Genomic DNA, 26,256 nt, shown 5'->3' on the forward strand with positions numbered 1-26,256 from the left:
GGCCTTTCTGGATACAGAAAATGTTCGACTGCTGCCCTGACCAGCACATTCTACTGATCTCTCACCAATTGAAAACGTCTGGTCAATGGTGGCCGAGCAACTGACTCATCACAATACGCCAGTCACTACTCTTGATGAACTGTGGTATCGTGTTGAAGCTGCATGGGCAGCTGTACCTGTACGCGCCATCCAAGCTCTGTTTGACTCAATGCCCAGGCGTATGAAGGCCGTTATTACGGCCAGAGGTGGTTGTTCTGGGTACTGATTTCTCAGGATCTATGCACCCAAATTGCGTGAAAATGTAATCACATGTCGTTCTAGTATAATATATTTGTCAAATGAATACCCGTTTATCATCTGCATTTCTTCTTGGTGTAGCAATTTTAATGGCCATCCGAGATTTGTATGAAGACAGAAAAGTTTACTTTCCACTGCCAAAATTGTGTTAGGGTATATCGTGACGAAAATCTAGCGGGAGGATGGATAGGGCTTAGAGGTGCTGTGGAGTATCGACCACGTTCCCCAGACCTAACTCCTCTGGACTTTTAACTGTGGGGAACACCAAAGGACGTCGTTTATCGACAAAGGCCAAGCACATTGGATGAACTTCGTACATTCATGTGCAAATATCCAACTGAACACGTTGCAGTCAGTAGTTCGTGCTTTAGTTCGGCGGCGTTGTTTGTGTGTGGATGTTAATGGTCACCATTTCGAACACCTACAGTGATATCTTTAAGTTGGACTGGAAGCTACACTTTCACCCAAAATGAGAGAACCCATCAATTAGCAAGTTATGGACTTTTAAACAGTGGATACATAGGTCCTATAACACTCCCTTGGAGTACGCCCGAAGTTACTTTTACATCTGAGCTTTACCGCTCCATTAACAATGACAGTCTGTATTATGTGTGCTAGGGTCATCGCAATCGCATTATAGAACTACATCCCGTAGACTCTGATTTTCTTCATTACGTGACAGGGCACAACTTCATCGAAAGGCTTCTGGAACTGAAGGGACACGGCTCTAACACTAGCAGCGGTATACAGCAGTCTCTAGCATTACGCTATGTGCGTCATTGCTTTCGCATTCGCACCGGAGCGCTTTGCCTGCGAGTCGCAGCCGCAATGGAAAGCGACCGCGAAGCGCCGCGCCGCGAGGATCTGTGTGACCCGGTAACGGCGCGCGCTGCCAGCAAGGTCACGCGCGAACTGGCGCGCCGGCAGAGCGCCGGATTGGCGAACGGCCGCGCCGCTTTCGCGGGTTCGTCGCCCGCGCGAGTCCGCCAGCCGGAGCAGTGGCTCGCCATGCTGCGCCGGCTCCGCGTCGCCCCGCTGCTTTTCGCAGCCCTGGCCCTCGACCTGGCGGCGCCACTCCGGGCCCAGGGGCAGGAGGCCGCGGCCGCGGCAGCTGCCGCCAACGACACAGGTAACCACCAGGCGCCTGCCAGCTGTCTGCTAGGTTACCTGCGTGTGCCGTGAATCACATTGTATGAGGAAGTTGCAAGGATATAAAAATGTAGCGAAATGCAGGGATACCTGAAGGGACTACCAGTCGACCCTCAACATGTTGTTGTGGTCTTCAGTCCCGAGACTGGTTTGATGCAGCTCTCCATGCTACTCTATCCTGTGCAAGCTTCATCATCTCCCAGTACCTACTACAACCTACATCCTTTTGAATCTGCTTAGTGTATTCATCTCTTGGTCTCCCTCTACGATTTTTACCCTCCGCGCTGCCCTCCAGTAACAAATTGGTGATCCCTTGATGCCTCAGAATATGTCCTACCAACCAATCCCTTCTTCTAGTGAAGTTGTGCTACAAATTTCTCTTCTCCACAATTCTATTCAATTCCTCCTCATTAGCTATGTGATCTACCCATCTAATCTTCAGCATTCTTCTGTAGCAGCACGTTTCGAAAGCTTCTATTCTCTTCTTATCCAAACTATTTATCGTCCACGTTTCACTTCCATACATGGCTACACTCCATACAAATACTTTCAGAAACGACTTCCTCACACTTAAATCTATACTCGATGTTAACAAATTTCTCTTCTTCAGAAACGATTTCCATGCCATTGGCAGTCTACATATTATCCTCTCTACTTCGACCACCATCAGTTATTTTGTTCCCCAAATAGCAAAACTCCTTTACTACTTTAAGTGTCTCATTTCCTAATCTAATTCCCTCAGCATCACCCGACTTAATTCGACTACATTCCATTATCTTCGTTTTGCTTTTGTTGATATTCATCTTATATCCGCCTTTCAAGACACTGTCCATTTCGTTCAACTGCTCTTCCAAGTTCTTTGCTGTCTCTGACAGAACTACAATGTCATCGGCGAACCTCAAAGTTTTTATTCCTTCTCCATGGAGTTTAATACCTACTCCAAATTTTTCTTTTGTTTCCTTTACTGCTTGCTCAATATACAGATTGAATAACATTGGGGAGAGGCTACAACCCTGTCTAACTCCCTTCCCAACCACTGCTTCCCTTTCATGCCCCTCGACTCTTATAACTGCCATCTGGTTTCTGTACAAATTGTAAAGAGCCTTTCGCTCCCTGTATTTTACCCCTGCCACCTTTAGAATTTGAAAGAGAGTATTCCAGTCAACATTGCCAAAAGTTTTCTCTAAGTCTACAAATGCTAGAAACGTAGGTTTGCCTTTCCTTAATCTTTCTTCTAAGATAAGTCTTAGGGTCAGTATTGCCACACGTGCTCCAATATTTGTACGGAATCCCAACTCATCTTCCCCGAGGTCGGCTTCTACCAGTTTTTCTATTCGTCTGTAAAGAATTCGTGTTAGTATTTTGCAGCTGTGACTTATTAAACTGATAGTTCGGTAATTTTCACATCTGTCAACACCTGCTTTCTTTGGGATTGGAATTATTATATTCTTCTTGACGTCTGAGTGTATTTCGCCTGTCTCATACATCTTGCTCACCAGATGGTAGAGTTTTGTCAGGACTGGCTCTCCCAAGGCCGTCAGTAGTTCTTATGGAATGTTGTCTACTCCCGCGGCCTTGTTTCGACTCAGGTCTTTCAGTGCTCTGTCAAACTCTTCATGCAGTATCGTATCTCCCATTTCATCTTCATCTACATCCTCTTCCATTTCCATAATATTGTCCTCAAGTACATCGCCCTTGTATAGACCCTCTATATACTCCTTCCACCTTTCTATTCTTTGCTTAGAACTGGGTTTCCATCTGAGCTCTTGATATTCATAAAAGTGGCTCTCTTTTCTCCAAAGGTCTCTTTAATTTTCCAGTACGCGGTATCTATCTTGCCCCTAGTGAGATAAGCCTCTTACCCTCAACATAACTAAATCTAAAGTATTGCCCATAAACAGGAGGAAAATACCCCTTATTGTATGACTGCACGATTGGCGAACAAGCCAGGAAACTGCAACATCCGTTAAATATTTGGGTGCATCACGGCAAGAAAGGAAGAATGAATTGACTGTTGGTGTTAATAACGATTATCCTCCTTCACCTCCTCTGCATTACTGCAGATGACGTGTCACTGAGCACATTTCTTCTGTGCATGCAGTACACGTGAGGCGCCTAGTTGTTTCCACTGCACTATGTGCGGTACGAAGGTTCTGTTATAGTTTACTAACCTGCTGTCTTCAAGTTGATGTCCCCAGCGCTGAAAACAGCACGCAGGTCGTAGGTTCTGTATCTTGAGGCTGAAACTTACTTTTAGCGAGGTTCTGTTCTGAAATAATGTGTCACTTCTTTGGAATGCCAATCGCGTATTTTAATATAGCTTCACGAGAAGACTACATCAACTTAATACAACACCTTCTGATACAGCAAAGTACATGATCAAACACAATGTTTACGAAAATGTATCTTTACACTATTTGTGGCACGTGTCTGTGCCTCATGACTACCGGAGTGAATCTTTTAATATTGACTACTGGCAAACACATCCTCCGACAGACATGTCTGTTCTTCTCGACTGCCTAATCCAGAGTGACGAACAGCCCGAAACGCTTCGCGCGCCATACCAGAAAAGGCGTGATCCGAACGCTTCCGAAGTGCTTCGTCTGGAATTTCGTCAGTCTTTTTTTATTTAAATTGTTTTTAATAATTCTAAAATGACTGATTGATAGTCAGCTGTTGAGAGATATTTATATTAAAAAGCGAAGTCATTCCAATGAGTAGTTTAACTAATAATAATAACTATACTTTAACGTTTTGGCGCCCTTGCTCCGAACACAGTAGCCAATTACAGAGCAGTAGCATTATGCAGGAGGTCTTTCTCGCGGGAATGGTACCGAATCTCACATCTGTCACAGGTACCTCACACCACATTTCGTCATCTATATACTTCTTGCATCTCCACTGCTCTGGGAACAGCTTCTTGGAGCCTAATATGATGGCTGACTAAGCCAGAAATATTACAGCATAAGGAGGGATTTAAAGTGAGACGACAATATAAAACAAACAACAGGAAAGGGAGAGGCCAGACTGAGATTAATTGGAAGACTCCTCTGGAAGGAGGAGGTAGCTCACAGACCCCGCAAAACTTCTTGGTAGATTAAAACTGTACGCTGGAGCAAGACTCGAACCTGGATCACAGGGTTTGAGTGCCGAATGGACACTGAAAATCGTAGTATCAGTTAAATACGGGGGTTGGAAATTTAATGGTGGCAACTATTTATTTACAGCTCGTACAAAATAGATACGTCTTTCGAAGTTTTATTGACCTACAAAGCACTCACCAGCATTGTCTACAACCCGTTGCCAGCGATGTGGAAGTCGTAGGATACTCTTAGCAGTGCCAATTGTGTTGACAGTTCGAGTGGCGTGGTCTATTGCCCGACGAATTTGCAGCAGTTCTGAAGCGAATGCGTGAAGTGTTTCCTTCAGTTTAGAGCTGGTTCAACTGGCTCTGAGCACCATGGGACTTAATATCGGAGGTCATCAGTCCCCTAGAACTTAGAACTACTTAAACCTAACGAACCTAAGGACATCACACACATCCATGCCCGAGGAAGAATTCGAAACTGCGACTGTAGCAGCTGCACGGTACCAGACTGAAGCGCCTTGAACCGCTCGGCCACAACGGCCGGCTCAGTTTAGAAATCGAGTTGAACTTACGAGGGCTTAAGTCAGGAGAGTGCATTAGGTGGAATAGCACTTCGCAGCCCTATCAGTCAAACATATCAGTAACAGCTTGCACTGTACGTGCTTGAGCATTGTCCTGCAAAATGATGGTTAGGTCCTGTAGAAAGTGTCATCACTTCTGTCTCTATGCTGTTCATTTTTTGGAAGAGAACCTACGACCTAGTGCACACCCCTCACTTAAGCCCTCGTAAGTTCAACTCGATTTCTAAACTGAACGAGACACTTCACGGCATTCGCTTCAGAACTGCTACGAATTCGTCGGGCAATAGACCGCGCCACTCGAACTGTCAACACAACTGGCACTGCTAACAAGGGAACCTCCCCATCGCACCCTCCTCAGATTTAGTTATAAGTTGGCACAGTGGATAGGCCTTGAAAAGCTAAACACAGATCAATCGAGGAAACAGGAAGAAGTTGTGTGGAACTATGAAAAAAATAAGAAAATATACAAACTGAGTAGTCCATGCGTAAGATAGGCAACACCAATGAGAATGTGATCTAAGGAGCGTGAGCAACTGTGAAACTAGAGGTCCTTGGTTCAAGTCTTCCCTCGAGTGAAAATTTTAATTTTTTATTTTCAGACGATTATTATCTGACAAACTCTTATGTTTTCATCGCTTTTTTGGGAGTGATCATCACATCCACAAGAAAACCTAAATCGGGCAAGGTAGAAGAATCTTTTTACCCATTCGCCAAGTGTACAAGTTAGGTGGGTCGACAACATATTCCTGTCATGTGACGCACATGCCGTCACCAGTGTCGTATAGAATATATCAGACGTGTTTTCCTGTGAAGGAATCGGTTGACCTATGACCTTGCGATCAAATGTTTTCGGTTCCCATTGTAAAGGCACGTCCTTTGGTCTACTAATCGCACGGTTTTGCGGTGCGGTCGCAAAACAGAGACACTAAACTTATTACAGTGAACAGAGACGTCAATGAACGAACGGACAGATCATAACTTGGCGAAAATAAAAAAAGTAAACTTTTCACACGAGGGAAGACTTGAACCAGGGACCTCTCATTCCGCAACTGCTCACGCTAACCACGGGACCACGGCGCTCCTGAGCCCGCACTTCCCTTGACGTTGCTCATCTTGCGCATGGACTACTCAGTTTGTATATTTTGCTTATTTTTTTCATAGTTCCACACAACTTCTTCCTGTTTTCTCGATTGATCTGTGTTCAGTTTTTCAAGGTCTATCCACTGCGCCAACTTACAACTAAATCTGAGGGGGGTGCGATGGGGAGGTTCCCTTGTAAGAGCATCCCACAATTTCCACATCGCCGGCAACGGGTTATACACAATGCTGGTGGCTACGTTTAAGGTCAGTAAAAGTTTGAAACACATATCTATATTGTACGAGGTGTAAATAAATAGTTGCCACTGTTAAATTTCCAACTCTCGTTTCTGGGACGCTGCCTACCTCGGTTTTGTTTCAGTTAGTACTATAAATGATATTAGTGCAGATGGAGTACTCCCAGGTTCGAGTTCTCGTCTGACAGACAGTCGTAATTTCACAGGAAGATTCAAACCAGTGCACACTTCGCTCCTAACTGCAAATTCATTCTGGATAGAAGACCATCCTTCGACCGGTACATCAATACTGCCATAAGCCTGGGACTCATATCAGAAAGTACTGAGACATAGATGTGATCTAAAGAAGAGAGCGGATTTTGTCATACATTGGTTTAGTAATACGAAAGCGTCACGGACATTGTCACACAACTCCAATGGCAGACGCTAGGAGAGGCCCGTTGTGCATCACGATGTAGCTTACTTCCAAAAAATCTGTGAGCGTACTTTCCTAGAAGAGCCAAGCAGTACGTTGCGTCCTCTTAGGTATATTTCGCGGAAAGACAATGTAGGTGAAATTGGAGAATTTCTTAGCAACATTCCTCTCCACTCAGCATTCGCGTCTGGAACAGGAAAATGTGTAAGTGACAGTCGGTCAACGAACTATCCTCCGACACACACCATAAAATAGATTGCGCGTTATAGATGTACATGTAAACGGCGTGAAACGGGTCGGTTTTATTATTACAGTACACTTTCTTAGAGAAAAATATGGCAACAACCTGCCATTTATACAACTTTCTCAAGAAATGTTGTTTCGACGTACAGTGATTTACACTTAAGTTCAATCTCTCTCTGAACCTCCCCTCCCCCTTCTCCCTCCCTCCCCCCCCCCCCCTCCCACACACACATACAACCCATATTATTTCATGCTCAGAAATTCTTCAATGGAGAGAAGGAAACAGATATGGTTTAAATTTGAGTTTCAAGTTAATTTTACTATCTATGACATTCTTTATTTCACTGGGTGTTGGTCAACTATTTTATGGTGGAATACCTCACTTCTTTCTGTGCTGTACTCTAAATGGAGAGAAAAAAAATGGCACAACTTGGCTAAAAGAGGGGATAAGTTGATATGATGTATCATGAATCAAGAAGGAACTCTAAATTTGTTAATGAAGGGTAGTATGAAGAATAGGGGGCAAGGGCATTGCAGAGGATAACTAAGCAGGAAAAAGTGATATAAAAAGCAGTGTGACAAGTGCCTCCCGTCGGGTAGACCGTTCGCCGGGTGCAACTCTTTCGATTTGACGCCACTTCGGCGACTTGTGCGTCGATGGGGGTGAAATGATGATGATTAGGACAACACAACAGCCAGTCCCTGAGCGGAGAAAATCTCCGACCCAGCCGAGAGTCGAACCCGGGCTCTTAGGACTGAAATTCTGTCTCGTAAGCACTCAGCTACCGGGGGGCGGACAGAAGTAATAAATAACCGGAACCTTATCATCTATCGAGATCTAACTGCAAGATACTGATGCACTTTTATTTAATGCTTCTAATAGCTCGTAAAATAATACAGTGACGTAGCACTTACGTTGAGTCTACAAAACTTCGCGAAAAAGCCGGAAAATGAAATCCACTACTACAACTGGCAAGAAAATTTAAATACGACCGTAAAATGGATGTAAACAGAGCTGAAATTCATGACATAAGCTGTAACGTATTGGTGAAGGGATACTGTTGAATTTAATCTCTCCGTCGTACCCTATGTTTTCCTTTCAATGGTCTCCTGATCTGGCTTAACAATAAATAAGGAGCGTCTTTTTCAAGTACTTGGATGTAATTCTTTTTTTTAAAAATAAGTATGTTGTCCTTCGCCACTTCCGTTCTGTGGTATTCTGTGGATGTCTGTTCTTTTAGCGACAGACTCTTTCCTCGGCCTGTAATTTCACATAGAGTCCAGTGATTTTCATTTACATACGAGTATGCTTCACTTGATATTCCGACACATGAATAATATTATTTAGCCTAATTATTTAATCTTGGAAATACGTCTGAGTTGAAGGTTCTGATGTTCCTGGCTCCAGTACCGGCAAATAGTTTATTGCTTTTTACATTTTATTACTACGGCTGTGTGGCAGTTTTTTATTCAGCGAACAGTCAGCGGTGGCCTTTTCTTGGTACTGCATTCCATATCAGTTTTTGATGTTCATAAACTGCTTTGGCTCGAAGTGTAAAGAATGAAACACGTTGCTATGAGGGAATACAAAGTCTTTCCGATACTTACTGCATTTCGCTTTCTCGTACGATTTATCTGCCATTTCTTGCTTCTAAGAATAAACATTAATATTCACTAAATGTCTGTATGTTGCAAGAGAAGCTTAAGTAAACAGCCCTGTAATGTGATGTTTCATTACTTTGAGATTTCAAAGGATACTGAATGAACCACAGATATGGTGTCTTCCTTTTGTTTTGCTGTAATTCGTTACATACACATGCCTCCTTTCGTAAGAACTGTGTTTCAGATGAGCACAAACGACACTATTCACATTCGTCAGGCAACAGTGTGGCTGACGCGTCGCTAAATGCGCTGCTGTCGCAGATATATTATAGGACTGTCGCACCTTTTACGAGAGCGACTTTCTTGTCTCAACCGACTGGTCGTGGTAAGCGGGTCTACTGCAGCGCTCCTGGCGTTGCGGTCCTGTACTGAGTCTCGTCTGTCACGAATCGTCGTTTTCACTTACACGGCAACGCCAAAACTGCGAGTGTTGTCAGAGCTCTCTGCTTGTCGAGTTTGGCACCTGACCGGTGAAAGTGAGGTTATGGGGGCCCTCTTTTTTTATGCAAAAAAAGGATCGATGTATATTATAAGACTGATAGAAGACTTTACTAATGCCAAATGCAAAGTTCGTAGAGGATGTTTTTGACAAAGATCGTATGGTTATTTCTCCATGCTTTTGAGAGCATAAAGAATAGGAAAAAAGTCGTCCAAACATTTCAAAAGATCTACATTTATATCCTCGAGAAAATATAAACTGGGTGTCCATAATTAAAGTTCCAGTTTCAAAACGCTATAAAAAGAGAACCATTGGTCAGAATTACGTCAAATTTGAAAAGCATAATAAAGCCGTTTGAACGGAATGGACAGCGTCTCGAAAGGAGGATATGAAAATCAACAAAAGCAAAACGAGGATAATGGAATGTAGTCGAATTAAATCGGGTGATGCTGAGGGAATTAGATTAGGAAATGAGACACTTAAAGTAGTAAAGGATTTTTGCTATTTGGGGAGCAAAATAACTGATGATGTTCAAAGTAGAGAGGATATAAAATGTAGACTGGCAATGGCAAGGAAAGCGTTTCTGAAGAAGAGAAATTTCTTAAAATCGAGAATGGTTCAAATGGCTCCGAGCACTATGGGACTTAAGATCTGAGGTCATCAGTCCCCTAGAACGCAGAACTACTTAAACCTAAAATGACATTACACACATCCATGCCAGAGGCAGGATTCGAACCAGCGACCGTAGCGGTCGCGCGGTTCCAGACTGAAGCGCCTAGAACCGCTCTAGATTTAAGTGTAAGGAAGTCGTTTCTGAAAGTATTTGTATGGAGTGTAGCCATGTATGGAAGTGAAACATGGACGATAAATAGTTTGGACAAGAAGAGAATAGAAGCTTTCGAAATGTGGTGCTACAGAAGAATGCTGAAGATTAGATGGGTAGATCACATAACTAATGAGGAGGTACTGAGTAGAACTGGGGAGAAGGGTAGTTTGTGGCACAACTTGACTAGAAGAAGGGATCGGTTGGTAGGACGTGTTCTGAGGCATCAAGGGATCAGCAATTTAGTATTTGAGGGCTGCGTGGAGGGTAAAAATCGTAGAGGGAGACCAAGAGATGAATACACTAAGCAGATTCAGAAGGTTGTAGGTTGCAGTAGGTACTTGGAGATGAAGAAACTTGCACAGGATAGAGTAGCATGGAGAGCTGCATGAAACCAGTCTCAGGACTGAAGACCACAACAACAACATTATAGCCGTAGGGGAAAGTGTCATGGAACAAAAAAATTTAACGAAAATATTAGCAACAGATGGCAATGTAAGCTTCTTAACCTAAATGGAGTACGTTATAAATGACAGATGAAGGCTAATGGTTTGAGTTGCACGCTACACCATCTGTACTGTTCAATGTGCATGACGTCATAACTTCGGCAATCAACGTTTGTGGCAGTGTTAATTAGGTAAGCCCATCCACCACAGCCTGGTCGTAACAAGGATGATGGGAAAAATCGGTTTTTAAGTGTCCTGAGGCCAAAAACTGCACAAAAATCAAAATAATATCGGTTTCTAACTGTCGTTAAACTAACGCAAGACACGTTCAATACGCTGTCCTCCGTTTTCAGTCACAAGTTGAAATCGGGAAACAGCATGTTCCACAACAGATCGGAATGTCTCGGGGGTCACGTTGAGAATACGCTGCGTAATTCGTGCCTCCGGTCCAGCTACGTTCGTAATTGGAGCACTCAGCACCTGTCAGCCAAACCCACGCGGGCTAAGATCAACTGATGTGGACAGCCAGGCTGTAGTGTAATGGCGGCTGGTAATACTAGCCTTTCGCAAATGCCTCTGCGGCAGCCGCTTCGCTGGCTGTAGAGGAGCGTTGTCTTGCATAGAAATAGTCCTAGCCAAACACTCACGCCGTTGAAGGGTTGGGCAAAAAACCCTCGTAACCTTTACCAGTGACGGTATAGGTAATATTACCCCAAGGACTCATCACTTCGAGAAAATACGGTCGTACGATAAACGGTGGCGTCAACCCGCACCACACAGTCACCTTTGCCGAGTGAAGGGGTACCGGCTAATGTGCGTGCGGATTTTCCGTAGCCCACACTCTGCAATTCTGCGTATTAACATGTCGCTGGAGATGGAAATGGGCTCCGTCTGTCCACAGAACGTTCCATTGCGATTCATTGTCCACTTCCAAGCGAGCAAGAAATTCCAGAGGGACCGTTTGTCTTGCTGGCATGTCAGTAGGCAACAATTCCTCAACATGGGTGATTTTGTATGGATAGTAATACAGGGTGTTTCGTAGTATTTCACGCACCATACTGTCTGGCATGACCAATATTTGCACAATTCCCCGTGCATTGCATGTTTACACACCACAGTGCAACCCCTCCCCCCCCCCCCCAGCCCCCCCCCCCCCTCCCCCGTGTAATGCTGTGGCCGTATCTTCGACAGACGTCGGATCAACCGCTATCCTCCCCACGCCACGCTGCAGTTCAAAAGACCCTTTCTTTTCGATTTACTAATAACTAATCATTGCCGACGACAGAATAGATACCACATTTAAATGCGATTTTATGTACAGGAGTATCTATTTGAGATGAGAGACTGCAGTGCTGGATGTAAGACTGACGCAAATAACAACAGAACCACTTTCCCAATTTGTGTCTTTTTTTTTACCACTATATAATATTAAATTAAACACATTGGAACAGTTTAATTATGAAAAGACTGGCAGCCATGTAAAGGGTCACTAACTCTTTTATAGTGTGTAGATGCACACATGAGCAATGGGCATAACAACACGCGAAATCGATTAAAAGAAACAGAAACAAAACAAAAAAACAAAATATGTGCCGGCCATACAGTCTACGTGAGCGAAGCAGTGGGCGCTAAGCTAGTCTGTAACGAAACCATGAGCAATGGCAACGCTAGGCACTTAGATTCTGGAGCGTGGCTTCCCTTTCTTCCTCCTATGCTACAGGATGTAGTGTATAAATGACATCCTATAAGCTTTTCTATTGTGTGAGTTCTTCAGTGTGCACATATTGTTCTACACAAATCATATAAGCACATCCGGACTAACAATTAGGCACCTGCAGGGGACATCATGTGATCATTTTCTCCAGACCCTAAGCAAACATCGGATCAGCCTCGAGTGTCCGGAACTCTCTCAGGACTAGTGGCGCAGAGTCACCATGATATGCTGTTCATACGTGACTTAATTCTGAGTAATGGTTCTCTTTCTACAGCGTTTACAAACTGGAACTTCAGTTATATACACTCTGTACTTACAAACGAAGGCAAAGTGTCTTGTTTCTGCGTATGCGCAGTCTGCAGCGTAATCGAGATAGCAAAAGTCCTCACTCGTCACTGTCATTGTTCACTGACGTCACTGAACAGATTTTAGAACTTCTCGCTCGGCACAGTTAGTCGATTACTGACGCCACTGGACCGCTCGCGAGCTGGTTGGCGGCTGTTTCGCACGCAGGCACGTGACGGGTAGTCGGTTGAGGCCAGAAAGTCGCCCGCCTTTAGCTGTAAGCGAGCAGCAGGCAGCCAGCGATCGGCGTATGTTGCAGCGGGCGGCGTGCGGTGTTCCAGAGCCGCGCCTGGAGCTGCTGGACATCCGGCGGCGGCCGCCGACGCGGCTGCTGGGGGCGCGGCTGCGCATGCCCTGCTCCTGCCAGGACCTCACCTGCGGCTGCTGCGTCGGCATGCGGATACAGGCCTTCAGCTTCGACCGGACCGGCAAGTAACGCGGCGCTTCCCTCGCCTTCCTCATTACCTGTTGTCTATCTGAGAAGCTTCTCAAACACACTGTCATCCTTCATCTCACAGATACGAGGGGGGAACCCAAAAATAACCGGAATTTCTTTCTAGAAAGCATATACTTTATTGTTTTCAATTACAACCTCAATCTCCTTCGAAGTACTCTCCATTAGCATTAATACACTTGCCCAAACGTTCATTCCAGTGTTCGAAGCACCTTTTAAATTCGTCCTCTTTGAAACCTGCTAGCACTTCCATGACATTGCGTTTTTCGTCTTCCACATCCGCAAAACGCTTCCCTCTCAAGTCTCTTTTCCTCCTCGGGAATAGGAAGATCCGAGGGTGCTAAATCCGGCGAATAGGGCGCGTAGGTCAAGGTAGTCGTCTTCGTTGAGGCCAAAAACCGGCGAACGCTGAGAGCCGTGTGCGCGGGAGTGTTGTCGCGATGCAGGAACCACACTCCAGAATCCTACACAGCCAGACGTTTTCGCGATAAACTTCTGCGAAGCCGTTTCATAACCTCCAAATAGAATTGTTGGTTTACTGTCTGGTTTTCAGGGACAAATTCAGAGTGTACGATCCCTTTGATGTCAAAAAAACAGATCAACATCGTTTTCACATTCGATTTCACTTGTCGAGTTTTCTTTGGTCGAGGTGAGCCAGGTGACTTCCATTCTGATGACTGTTATTTACTTTCTGGATCGTACCCATAGCACCATGACTCATCTCCTGTAATGATTTTGTTGAAAAAAATGTCGATCATCTTTGAACGCGTCCTTCATTTCGAGACAGGCTTCAATGCGACGATCTCTTTGATCTCCGGTAAGAAGCTTCGGCACGAATTTTGCTGGCACTCATCGCATCCCCAAATCGATGCTCAAGATGCGCTAAATTGAGCTCCAGGACAACCCAGACAAGTTCTCGAGTTGGTCGATTGTCCTGCGTCGATCTTCACTGATGAGATCACGGATTTTGTCGATGTTGTCTTCCCTTCGAGCAGGTGAAGGTCGACCGGAATGGGGCTCATCGTCAACCACCACTTCTCCCTTTTTAAATCGAGAAAACCATTCGTACACTTGCGTTTTACTAAGAGCATGGTCTTTATAGGCTGTCTGAACCATCGCAACAGTTTCTGCAGTGTTCTTGCCGAGCAGGAAACAAAACTTCACTGCCGCACGTTGTTCGTAAGAACTAGCCATTTCCTCGTGTCACGTCTGCACTGTACGCACACTCAAAGAACTGCCAAAGAAACCACGCTTGTCACTGTTGGGTGACGTCGCGTGGCAGAATGACTCAGCAGAGCTCCTACTACAACCCTCTGGCGGCACAACCTGCTACTACAAGTACACGATGTGCAGCATTACGATTCCGGTTACTTTTGGGTCCCCCCTCGTACAGCTCAATCGTTCCTGAAGGCTTAAGTGCAAACCCACGATATGATGTCTCATGAGAATCTAGTGTCTACACTAATGCGAAGTTTGAGAAGCCCCTCTTCTAACCTCTTTGACCTGGCGCCCGCAACTGTGACTCACCTCTCTTGGGTATGACAGTCGCTCTTGCGCGTCAATAAAAGAAAATAATTTATCACATATACGTGTTTCAGGAATATGATAGCAAACTTCTGACAAGGACATTCACTTCCAGTCTCTCATTGGTTACTTAAGTCCACGTTTGCTTTCCGGGCGGGCAGGCGTGCCGGTCCCCAGCACGAATCCGCCCAGCGGATTAGTGTCGAGGTCCGGTATGCCGGCCAGTCTGTGGATGGTTTTTAAGGCGGTTTTCCGTCTGCCTAGGCGAATGCGTTCTGATTCCCCTTATTCCGCCTCAGTTACACTGTGTCGGCGATTGCTGCGCAGACACTTTCTGCACGTATGCATACGCCATAGCTACTCTACCGCGCAAACTTTGGAGGCAGGGGGTGTCGGGCCGAACCGCACAATAACCCTGGGTTCGGTGTGGGGCGGCGGTGAGGTGAGTGAACTGCTGTAGCCTGTTGTGGGGTTGCAGGCTACGGCGGGACGAAGCCCCTTCGTCGTTTCTAGGTCCCCCGTTTCATACAATACAATACAATAAGTCCATGTTCCGTAGATCACAGAACAATTTAAAGGGTTTGTAATTGACTAATCACTTCTATTGAAGAATTCATCTATGACATTGAAGGGGTTGTTAAGGAGAAAAAACAGCTTTAATCTACTATGGGTGAAACATTTTATTTCAATGAGCGCTTTATCAGAGAGTATTGCACTTCCTTCTGTGCCAAAGTTAAATTCGCCGGCCGGAGTTGCCGAGCGGTTCTAGGCGCTTCAGTCCGGAACCGCGCGACCGCTACGGTCGCAGGTTCGAATCCTGCCTCGGGTATGGATGTGTGTGATGTCCTTAGGTTAGTTAGGTTTAAGTAGTTCTAAGTTCTAGGGGACTGATGACCTCAGAAGTTAAGTCCCATAGTGCTCAGAGTCATTTGGACCATTTGAACCAAAGTTAAATTCACTACAGGGAAGTATAGTTCATTTTTTTCTTCTAGTACAAACTATACTGCGAGGCCATCGTTAAAATTCCCATTTGTTTAAACAAATGTCTTATGTGGGCCCTGCATATAACTTTACATACTTTATTTTGTGTAACGAATGGTTTTTTGCCTTATTGGTAAGTTACCCCAGAGTATTATGCTGCAACACATCAGTGAATGAAAATATATAAAATGAGTTAACATACAAATTTCTATGTTTCCAAAGTTTTTGATTATTCTTATGACAAACGTTGATAAACATAATGTTTTAGCAGGTCTACTATACTTTTTTCCAATTTACATTTTCATCAATATTCATACCCAAGGAATTTCTACTCTATAATTTTTTGTCGGTAAACTTCTTAAATAGTAGGTGGGTGTATGTGACTATAAAAAACTGGATGAGATGTATTTTCCCAGTTTAATGCTCGTCAATTTGTGCAAAAGCAGTCAAGAAGATCAACAAAAACATCATTCAGTATTTTCTTTTTCGATCCTTCTTCTTGTATCAACTGCAAAAAGAACTAACTGGGAAAATACCCTGAACTAATGACGTATTACACCTGTGATTGAGAACATAAAAACATATAGGGCCAAGCTAGTTTTTAACGTTTTAGCGGAGATTATATCAACTCCATATAAACTTATCCCTTTCAGGGACACCTTGATATTCCTCACTTTAGATGGGGATGTATGACAGATTTTAAGTTCACTAAATTTCTTCTATATTGGTTCTTAACTGTACGGTGTTGCTTTCATTTCTGAGCTTCTTGGGCCGTTTTGCGCCCCTGCTTTTAAAAACAAGTTAGTAAAAATACCTGCTACACTTGAACTGCCGTTTATAACACTCCCATTCTCTTTGTTAGAAATAGTGTTATCTTTTAAGACTTCATTCCCCGTCTCGCTTTTAACACTATTCCGTACTGATTTCTTTTTAGTGTCTGATCTGGCGATTTCTGACAAGATGTGCATACTCTTGGATTTTTAGAACTTCTTAAAAAATGTTGCAGTTCCATTTACCTACCAATATACTACTATCTTGAGCTGCTCAAGCAAGAAAATGTGTAGCTGACACTAAACCATATGTTGCTAACAACATCTCCATTTAGCTTTCCTGCCCATTCTCTGCAAGAAATTTACATTAAAATCATCACAAACCACCGACCCGCAGTTTACTTTAATCATGCGACCTGTACATAGATATCTGGTACCACTTGCCTTCTTTTTCCGCATATGTTATTATGGTGTTTGAAATGTCGCCAAACAGCAAGGTGACGTTACAAGGCGCCACATTTTTACACCATTGTATTGTATGTTAACCGGGGACCTAGAAACGACGGAGAGGTTGCGTCCCCGCCGCAGCCGTAGTGGTCCGCAACCCCACGACGACTACTGCAGTCCACTTCACCCCTCCGCCGCCCCACACCGAACCCAGGGTTATTGTGCGGTTCGGTCCCCGGTGGACCCCCCAGGGAACGTCTCACACCAGACGAGTGTAGCCCCTATGTTTGCGTGGTAGAGTAATGGTGGTGTACGCGTACGTGGAGAACCTGTTTGCGCAGCAATCGCCGACATAGTGTAACTGAGGCGGAATAAGGGGAACCAGCCCGCATTCGCCGAGGCAGATGGAAAACCGCCTAAAAACCATCTACAGACTGGCCGGTTCACCGGACCTCGACACAAATCCGCCGGGCGAATTCGTGCCGGGGACCAGGCGCTCCTTCCCGCCCGGAAAGCCGTGCGTTAGACCGCACGGCCAACCGGGCGGGAGTTACACCATTATAGAGAAAGTTGTAAGCACCTTCGAGTTAAATTTCGAACTTCTGCATCGCAATGGGAGAATATAATGTGTTTAAAAAAAAGTGACCCCTAATTGTGTTGCGCAATGTATATGTGACAGTACTAGCTGTTACTTGTGGCTGCGCTCGCGTATCGCCAGTTGTTTCATCATGAGTGATGGTGAGTAAGTAAGTTACTGTACGCGCAATATCGTCAGCTGCCCTCACGTGTTTGCCTTTTCGGGTAAGCACTCTTCCCCCTCCCACGCCCCTCCCATTCTATCCAAAAGCACGATGCGTCGGCATGCGCAGTGCTGCTGTCGAGCAGGATGTACAGAGAGGCATGAGCAGGGGCGCGCAGCTATTCATCGTGCTACTGAAGTAGCTAAACATAATACAATGTGTACATTACACACAAATAGTGTCAAAGTATGGATTAGAAATATTTAATATTGTATTAGCATTGTATTCATTACTCAGAATCGTATCATGCAACACATGTCAACCAATAAATATGTTTTCACAAATATGATAAAGATCAAAAGTCAAAGAGTAAACAGCTTTTCTCAAAGGATAAATATTTTCCATAATTCACGTAACTTTCTTCAAATCAATAAGTATCTTGTTCTACATACTTTCTAAAGTAGTACATGTTCTTTCTCAGTGTTCGATTTATCTCTAGGCCAAATTTCAGCAAAATCGGTTCAGCTGATAATCTCACTGCTGAAATCATATGCTCGTAATAATTGCTATTCACACTGCCTCTTCGTCACAGCCATAAGTAATTATCTTTCATTCGTTGCACAACTTAGCACTGATTTCCACAACAAAGAACAGACTGCCTGATGTTTCTATCATATAACTTTTGAATAATTCCACTGAAGCAGTGGTTTACAACCTGGGGGTTAATTACCCCCTGAGGAGAAAAATGAAACATTCTGAGGGGTAGAAAGTAAAAGATTCGATTCTGTTTCAGTCAAGAAACTAAATTATTTTCAAAAGATCATTACCATTATCACAATTTTGTAAGACTAATATTTATTATATAAGTTATCAATAATTACTTATTCACAATTAGTAGCATTAATGCAGTGGAGGTTCCAGGTTTCCCACCCAACCCACCCGCTACACACATATGTTGAGTTTTGTCCCGTATATCCCTGATGATAAAAGTACGTAACAAATATCTCAAGAAAATGTCTACTCCAAATTGTAGATAATACCTGCAGTACTCCAGAAATTGCTTCATTACTCGCGTCGAAACAGACCAATGAATTAATTGACAACAATTCAGTAACTACATAAGGGCTACTATAGCGCTGTACACAGTTTTATTATTATTATCATTAATATTATTATTATTAGAGTGGTTAGACACAAAGCATTAACAGCCTAAAGTCATCAGACTTCCGTCAGTTAAGAAGTAATGAGTGAACGAACGAATTGATTTTCGAACAGGAAATATAGTACACACATAGTTGCAGGTCAGGCGAGTGCCGCAATGCAGAGGAGTAATGCAGGGGAAGCATGTTTTGAAACAAGTGTGTACCCTCACTGTGGGTAGTTACATTTCTTTTCTGAGTAGGAATAGATTAGAACTTGCAATGCACCACAAATTCCTTCGTCATTCATTCTGACACACACACACACACACACACACATACACACACAACACACACACACACACACACACACACACACACACACACACAAACTAAATACACTACTGGCCATTAAAATTGCTACACCACGAAGACGGCGTGCTACAGACGAGAAATTTAACCGACAGAAAGAAGATACTGTGACATGCAAATGATTAGCTTTTCAGAGCATTCACACGAGGTTGGCGCCGGTGGCGACACCTACAACGTGCTGACATGCGGAAAGTTTCCAACCGATTTCTCATACACAAACAGCAGTTGACCGTCGTTGCCTCGGGAAACGTTGTTGTGATGCCTCGTTTAAGGAGGAGAAATGCGTACCATCACGTTTCCGACTTCGATAAAGGTCGGATTGTAGCCTATCACGATTGTGGTTTATCGTATCGCGACATTGCTGCTCCCGTTGGTCGAGATCCAGTGACTGTTAGCAGAATATGGAAACGGTGGTTTCAGGAGGGTAATACGGAACGCCGTGCTGGATACCAACGGCCTCGTATCACTAGCAGTCGAGATGACAGGCATCTTATCCGCATGGCTGTAACGGATCGTGCAGCCACGTCTCGATCCCTGAGTCAACAGATGGGGACGTTCGCAGGAGAACAACCATCTGCACGAACAGTTCGACGACGTTTGCAGTAGCATGAACTATCACCTCAGAGACCATGGCTGCGGTTACCCTTGACGCTGCATCACAGACAGGAGCGAGTGTGATGGTGTACTCAACGACGAACCTCGGTGCACGAATGGCAAAACGTCATTTTTTCGATGAATCCAGGTTCTGTTTACAGCATCATGATGGTCGCATCCGTGTTTGGCGACATCGCGGTGTACGCACATTGGAAGCGTGTATTCATCATCGCCATACTGGCGTATCACCCGGCGTGATGGTATGAGGTGCCATTGGTTAGCCGGCCGTAGTGGCCGAGCTGTTCTAGGCGCTACAGTCTGGAATCGAGCGACCGCTACGGTCGCAGGTTCGAATCCTGCCTCGGACATGGATGTGTGTGATGTCCTTAGATTAGTTAGGTTTAAGTAGTTCTAAGTTCTAGGGGACTGATGACCTCAGACGTTAATTCCCATAGTGCTCAGAACCATTTGAACCATTTTTTTGCCATTGGTTACACGTCTCGGTCACCGCTCGTTCGCATTGACGGCACTTTCTACAGTGGATGTTACATTTCAGATGTGTTACGACCCGTGGCTCTACCCTTCATTCGATCCCTGCGAAACCCTACATTTCAACAGGATAATGCAAGACCGGATGTTGCTGGTTCTGTACGGCCTTTCTGGATACAGAAAATGTTCGACTGCTGCCCTGGCCAGCACATTCTCCAGATCTCTCACCAATTGAAAACGTCTGGTTAATGGTGGCCGAGCAACTGGCTCGTCACAATACGCTAGACACTACTCTTGATGAACTGTGGTATCGTGTTGAGGCTGCACGTCATCCAAGCTCTGTTTGACTCGATGGCCAGGCGTATCAAGGCCGTTCTTACGGCCAGAGGTGGTTGTTCTGGTACTGATTTCTCAGGATCTATGCACCCAAATTGGAAATGTAATCACATGTCAGTTGTAGTGTAATATATTTGTCCAATGAATACCCGTTTATCATCTGCATTTCTTCTTGGTGTAGCAGTTTTAATGGCCAGTAGTGTATCATTCATCTTGCATCATTTCAAAAATAAGTGTTCCAAGAAAAGTCTTTCAGTCTACAATTTAGTTAGTGCCCAAGTTGGTGATAATGCGGGGCAGAGAAAGGTGGGGAGGGGGGCAAGGGATCGTAATAGGAGGGAGGGGGAGGGCGGGTATAATACCTAATGTCTGATAGCACTCACGGGTTATGGTCCAAGAAAGGTTGGAAAACACTGCACTAAAGAAACGAGAAATGTAAGAAATCGAAGGGGCTGCTGTATGCTTTTTAACACGTTTCTCACTATATCGCTGGCTCTCACACTTAACTGATTATCGCTTCCAGATTCATTTCACATCAGTACCGTCTGTCTCTACACATTATAAAGTCCCCCGCTGTAGTTCCTGTCTATACGTGAAGGCTAATCTTGAGAAGTGCTGTAGGGATTTTTATACGGTTTTCCCTGATAGATGGACTGATTCACGAGGAAGATTTGTGAATACAAGTTAGTACCAGCCAGTAAATGATCAGAAGCTACTTTGGGCCTGGTGGGCTAAGGGGGGTGGGGGGAGGGGGGTGGCACGGTCACGGTAGCTCAGCGTGTTCGATCAGAAGAATGGTACCCTCTGTAATAAAACAACTAAGTGAAGTTATCATCGATGGACTCTGAAAGACGTCATATGACATTCGCACCGAGCCACTGACGAAAAGCGACGACGCAACAGGAGTATGTCTTTCTTTTACTTTTAGTCTGCCATTTAACCTAGCGTTCACGTCTCTGTGATGTGGAGATTCGCCAGAAAATAACACGTCGTTCGGCAGGCCGTTGAGCACGTGTAATTATTATTACCAGAGTCTATACAGCTCTTCCTATTTTCTTCTATACTATTATTCATTAAAGTTCCTCTCTGCGTCTTTTCTGTCTGTAGGTGCATATTTGTGTCAGGCATTTTCATATGGTTTCGATCAAAAGATAGACTGATTCAAGAGAAACTTTTCTCCATACAGTACATAATTTGTAAATATTCCGTGCATATTTGCTAAACTATGATGCGTGTGAAAGTTAATTTCAGCAACGGTTGTAGGGATTTTGATACGGTTTCGCTAATAAGTAGACTGATACACGTGGGTGGTCTGTGTATATAATTTACTGGTTTTACCTCTACACCAGAAAAGTAGTCCGGTGTTGGACACTTAGCCTCTAGGATTACATGTAACAAATTAATGTACTTTGGGCGTGGCTGATTGACTAGCAAAAATGTTAATATGACTTCTAAAGATGTTAGCTTTACCTATCATACAACATAAAGACTTAAAAATATGTTGTTGTTGTTGTGATCTTCAGTCTTGAGACTGGTTTGATGAAGCTCTCCAAGCTACTGTATCCTGTGCAAGCTTCTTCATCTCCCAGTACCTACTGCAACCTACATCCTTCTGAATCTGCTTAGTGTATTCATCTCTTGGTCTCCCTCTACGATTTTTACCCTTCACGCTGCCTTCCAGTACTAAATTGGTGATCCCTTGATGCCTCAGAACATGTCCTACCAACCGATCCCTTCTTCTAGGCAAGTTGTGCCACAAACTCCTCCCCAATTCTGTTCAATACCTCCTCATTAGTTATGTGATCTACACATCTAATCTTCAGCATTCTTCTATAGCTGTCTCACTCCTTTCCCAACCACTGCTTCCCTTTCATGTCCCTCGACTCGTATAACTGCCATCTGGTTTCTGTACAAATTGTAAATAGCCTTTCGCTCCCTGTATTTTACCCCTACCACCTTCAAAATGTGAATGAGAGTTTTCCAGTCACCATTGTCAAAAGTTTACTACAAATGCTAGAAACGTAGTTTTGCCTTTCCTTAGTCTATTTTCTAAAATAAGTCGTAGGGTCAGTATTGCCTCACGTGTTCCAATATTTCTACGGAATCCAAACTTATCTTCCCCGAGGTCGGCTTCTACCAGTTTTTCCATTCGTCTGTAAAGAATTCGCGTTAGTATTTGCAGCTGTGACTTATTAAACTGATAGTTCGGTAATTTTCACATCTGCCAGCACCTGCTTTCTTTGGGAATGGAATTATTATATTCTTCTTGAAGTCTGAGGGTATTTCGCCTGTCTCATACATCTTGCTCACCAGATGGTAGAATTTTGTCAGGAGTGGCTCTCCCAAGGCTGTCAGTAGTTCTAATGGAATATTGTCTACTCCCGGGGCCTTGTTTCGACTCAGGTATTTCAGTGCTCTGTCAACTCTTCACGCATTGAAAATATAATTCACATCACATAAATATTAATACATTGGAAAATTACGTGAATTCCATTACAAACCTCTAGCAGGTATGTCTATTAACACTGCCTCGTTGTGACGAAACAAAACTTCTGAATTCAGTCATATTACACTGCATGTAGTGGGCTGCCACAAATGTATCGTAAACAGTTCAAGATACCCAAACAAGAGTCGGGTATTTTGCAGTACGGTGACGAAGCGCTTGCATTAAAGCTTCTAAAGAACTATGTAATTTTTTATCTGGATTCAAGGAACTAAAAGGAAATGTTCAACGATATAACGTTCATTAATGTTTACACTAAATCTTTTCTCTAAAAGATAATTGTAAGGTGCTAAAGGTAAAGGTACAGGTTATTCAGTCAGTAATGTTTCATCTCTGTCGCAGTATAAGTATAACAAAAAAATGTTTCAAATGGCTCTGAGCACTATGGGACTTAACATCTGAGGTCATTAGTCCCCTAGAACTTAGAACTACTTAAACCTAACTAACCTAAGGACATCACACACATCCATGCCCGAGGCAGGATTCGAACCTGCGACCGTAGCCGGTAGCGCTGTTCCAGACTGAAGCGCCTAGAACCGCTCGGCCATAGCGGCCGGCTATATAAGCATAACAAAACGGAGAAGAAACTACAACGAGCCAGCGTCCTGGAGCACCATAATTAGATCATTACGTTCTTCTTTTACTTAAGAGTTTCACTGAAAACATTTCCACGAGCTGCGCCTGCAATTTTTTTGTCATTTTATGTGCTGTTGTTTTCCGGAAACGTGGTTTCGATGTTTTGGAAGGTGTCCTTGTTACATGTCTTACATATCTGTGTGTGTGTGTGTGTGTGTGTGTGTGTGTGTGTGTGTGTGTGTGTGTGTTTAGGTGAAATGATGTTTCTTTATTTTTCCTGTCTTCGTTACAAGCTTGCTAATTTTTTCTGTATTACCAAGTTTTCAGCACAGATGTCTATTTTGTGCTGGGTCATCTACTTTAGTACACACGTTTGTTGCTAGAGGACACGTCTTGACGATAAAGAAGAGCCAAAACTGTCACACTTGATCGCACGTTCGGCGATAGGTGTTTGAAATGTGATGCGCGGCGCTCCTTAATTACGGTCACTGGCGCCCCGCGTGACCGACTGATCCACAATCGCTAACGCGTCGCGCTTGTGTTGCAGCGTGCATGAACCTCACGTACGACCCGTACGAGTTCGCGCTGGTGGCCGACGTGCTGATGGACGGCGACTCTCTCTACCAGCAGACCATGTCAGGTGAGTGAACGCCCGTCCCACAGCCCCATTCACTGACGAGTACAATGCGAGAGCCAAGTACACCACTGTCGATTTCGTCTTTTGTCGTTTTCCTTTTACTGCTGACTGCCTTCGGGTACTAGTGATTTGCAAAGACGAAACTAAAGCTATTTGGGGGCTGATTCAAGAGATACATTGGCGAAAAGAAATGGCAACACCACGAAGGAGTTGTGCGACATAAACGAAAGTTGGTACACGTGTTTCTGCACCTCAGAGGTGATCTCTATTCAAATATCGCTCCGGTCGCATAAGAGTGGCACTAGTAGCAGCACTACGAGGCTGGAAATCAGGTTTGCTACAATACTGGCCATTAAACTTGCTACACCAAGAAGAAATGAAGATGATAAACGGGTATTCATTGGACAAATATATTATACTAGAATTGACATGTGATTACAAAAAATGGCTCTGAGCACTATGGGACTTAACATCCGTGGTCATCAGTCCCCTAGAACTTAGAACTACTTAAACCTAACTAACCTAAGGATATCACACACATCCATGCCCGAGGCAGGATTCGAACCTGCGACCGTAGCACGTGTGATTACATTTTCACGCAATTTGGGTGCATAGATCCTGAGAAATCAGTACCCAGAACAACCACCTCTGGCCGTAATAACGGCCTTGATACGCCTCGGAATTGAGTCAAACAGAGCTTGGATGGCGTGTACAGGCACAGCTGCCCATGCAGCTTCAACACGATACCACAGTTCATCAAGAGTAGTGACTGGCGTATTGTGACGAGCCAGTTGCTCGGCCACCATTGACCAGACGTTTTCAGTTGGTGAGAGATCTGGAGAATGTCCTGGCCAGGGCAGCAGTCGAACATTTTCCGTATCCAGAAAGGCCAGTACAGGACCTGCAACATGCGGTCGTGCATTATCCTGCTGAAATGTAGGGTTTCGCAGGGATCGAATAGAGAGTGGAGCCACGGGTCGTAACACATTTGAAATTTAGCGTCCACTGTTCAAAGTGCCGTCAATACAATTTAACCAATGACACCCCCTACTATACCGCCGGGTGATACGCCAGTACGGCGACGACGAATAGACGCTTCCAATGTGCGTTCCCCGCGATGCCGCCAAACACGCATGCGACCATCATGATGCTGTAAACAGAACCTGGATTCATCCGAAAAAATGACGTTTTGCCATTCGTGCACCCAGGATCGTCGTTGAGTACACCATCGCAGACAATACAGCTATCATACAACAAATAATAGGGCTTGAGAGCCCAGACGTGTCAACACGAATTGTTGCGAACTAGATGTTAGCTGTGGGTCTACGGGCACACACACACATCTAACCCATCTTTCACTCACACCAAAGCATCGACTGGTGCCGCCAGAGGATTACTTGGAAGACGGCATGGCGCGCGGTGGTTTCCAGCGATGAAAGCAGATTCTGCCTGCGTGCATTTGATGGGCGCTAGCAGATGTAGTGAAAACTAGCAGCACGTTAAGTGAAAACTTTAGAGCAGCACGCCACGCCAAATGAGAAAAACTGACATATCAGAGCTTACCGCGGCTGGTCACAAGTGACAAGGAGTCGGAGCCTCAACGATATGACTGAGAACTCCTTCTCAATACAAAAACATGGGTTTTTAAAAAATCGTAGTGATGCACTGTTTCTCACTAGCTACAGCCGACCCACCAATCCACTTGGCACTTATCAAGCTACGACCAACCACATTTAGATTCCTCCCCTTCTCCTACTCTGTAGGTAGGGATGCTTCTGGTTCAAAATGGCTCTGAGCACTATGGGACTTAACATCTGAGGTCATCAGTCCCCTAGAACTTAGAACTACTTAAACCTAACTAACCTAAGGACATCACACACATCCATGCCCGAGGCAGGATTCGAACCTGCGACCGTAACAGTCTCGCGGTTCCGGGCTGAAGCGCCTAGAACCGCACGGCCTCCAAGGCCGGCCCATTTCGGCCGGGATGCTACTGGACTTTACATTAACAATCCACAGGTTTGCTATCAACGTTATAACCACTCCTATTATAAACCAGCAACAACAGTGTTTTACGTCGCTTGGCCCCGCCCTCAGCCCTTTTGTGGATGGTGACTACTGTAGTAGCACTCTAACCTGTGCACATACACTGACGTTG

The 26,256-nt window shown here is 44.5% G+C and overlaps 1 protein-coding gene across 1 annotated transcript in view; it reads left to right on the forward strand.

The window, feature by feature from the left end:
• The first annotated feature begins 1,125 nt into the window (after positions 1 to 1,125).
• Positions 1,126 to 26,256, forward strand: part of LOC124616258 — a 30,573-nt gene continuing 5,442 nt past the window's right edge. Inside the window, exons 1-3 of the mRNA XM_047144561.1 lie at positions 1,126 to 1,426; positions 12,818 to 12,964; positions 24,009 to 24,101. Coding sequence (XP_047000517.1) covers positions 1,126 to 1,426; positions 12,818 to 12,964; positions 24,009 to 24,101 — 541 coding nt within the window. The remainder of the gene's footprint in view (positions 1,427 to 12,817; positions 12,965 to 24,008; positions 24,102 to 26,256) is intronic.

This window comes from Schistocerca americana, chromosome 5 (genome assembly GCF_021461395.2).
Source record: "Schistocerca americana isolate TAMUIC-IGC-003095 chromosome 5, iqSchAmer2.1, whole genome shotgun sequence".
NCBI lineage: Eukaryota > Metazoa > Arthropoda > Insecta > Orthoptera > Acrididae > Schistocerca > Schistocerca americana.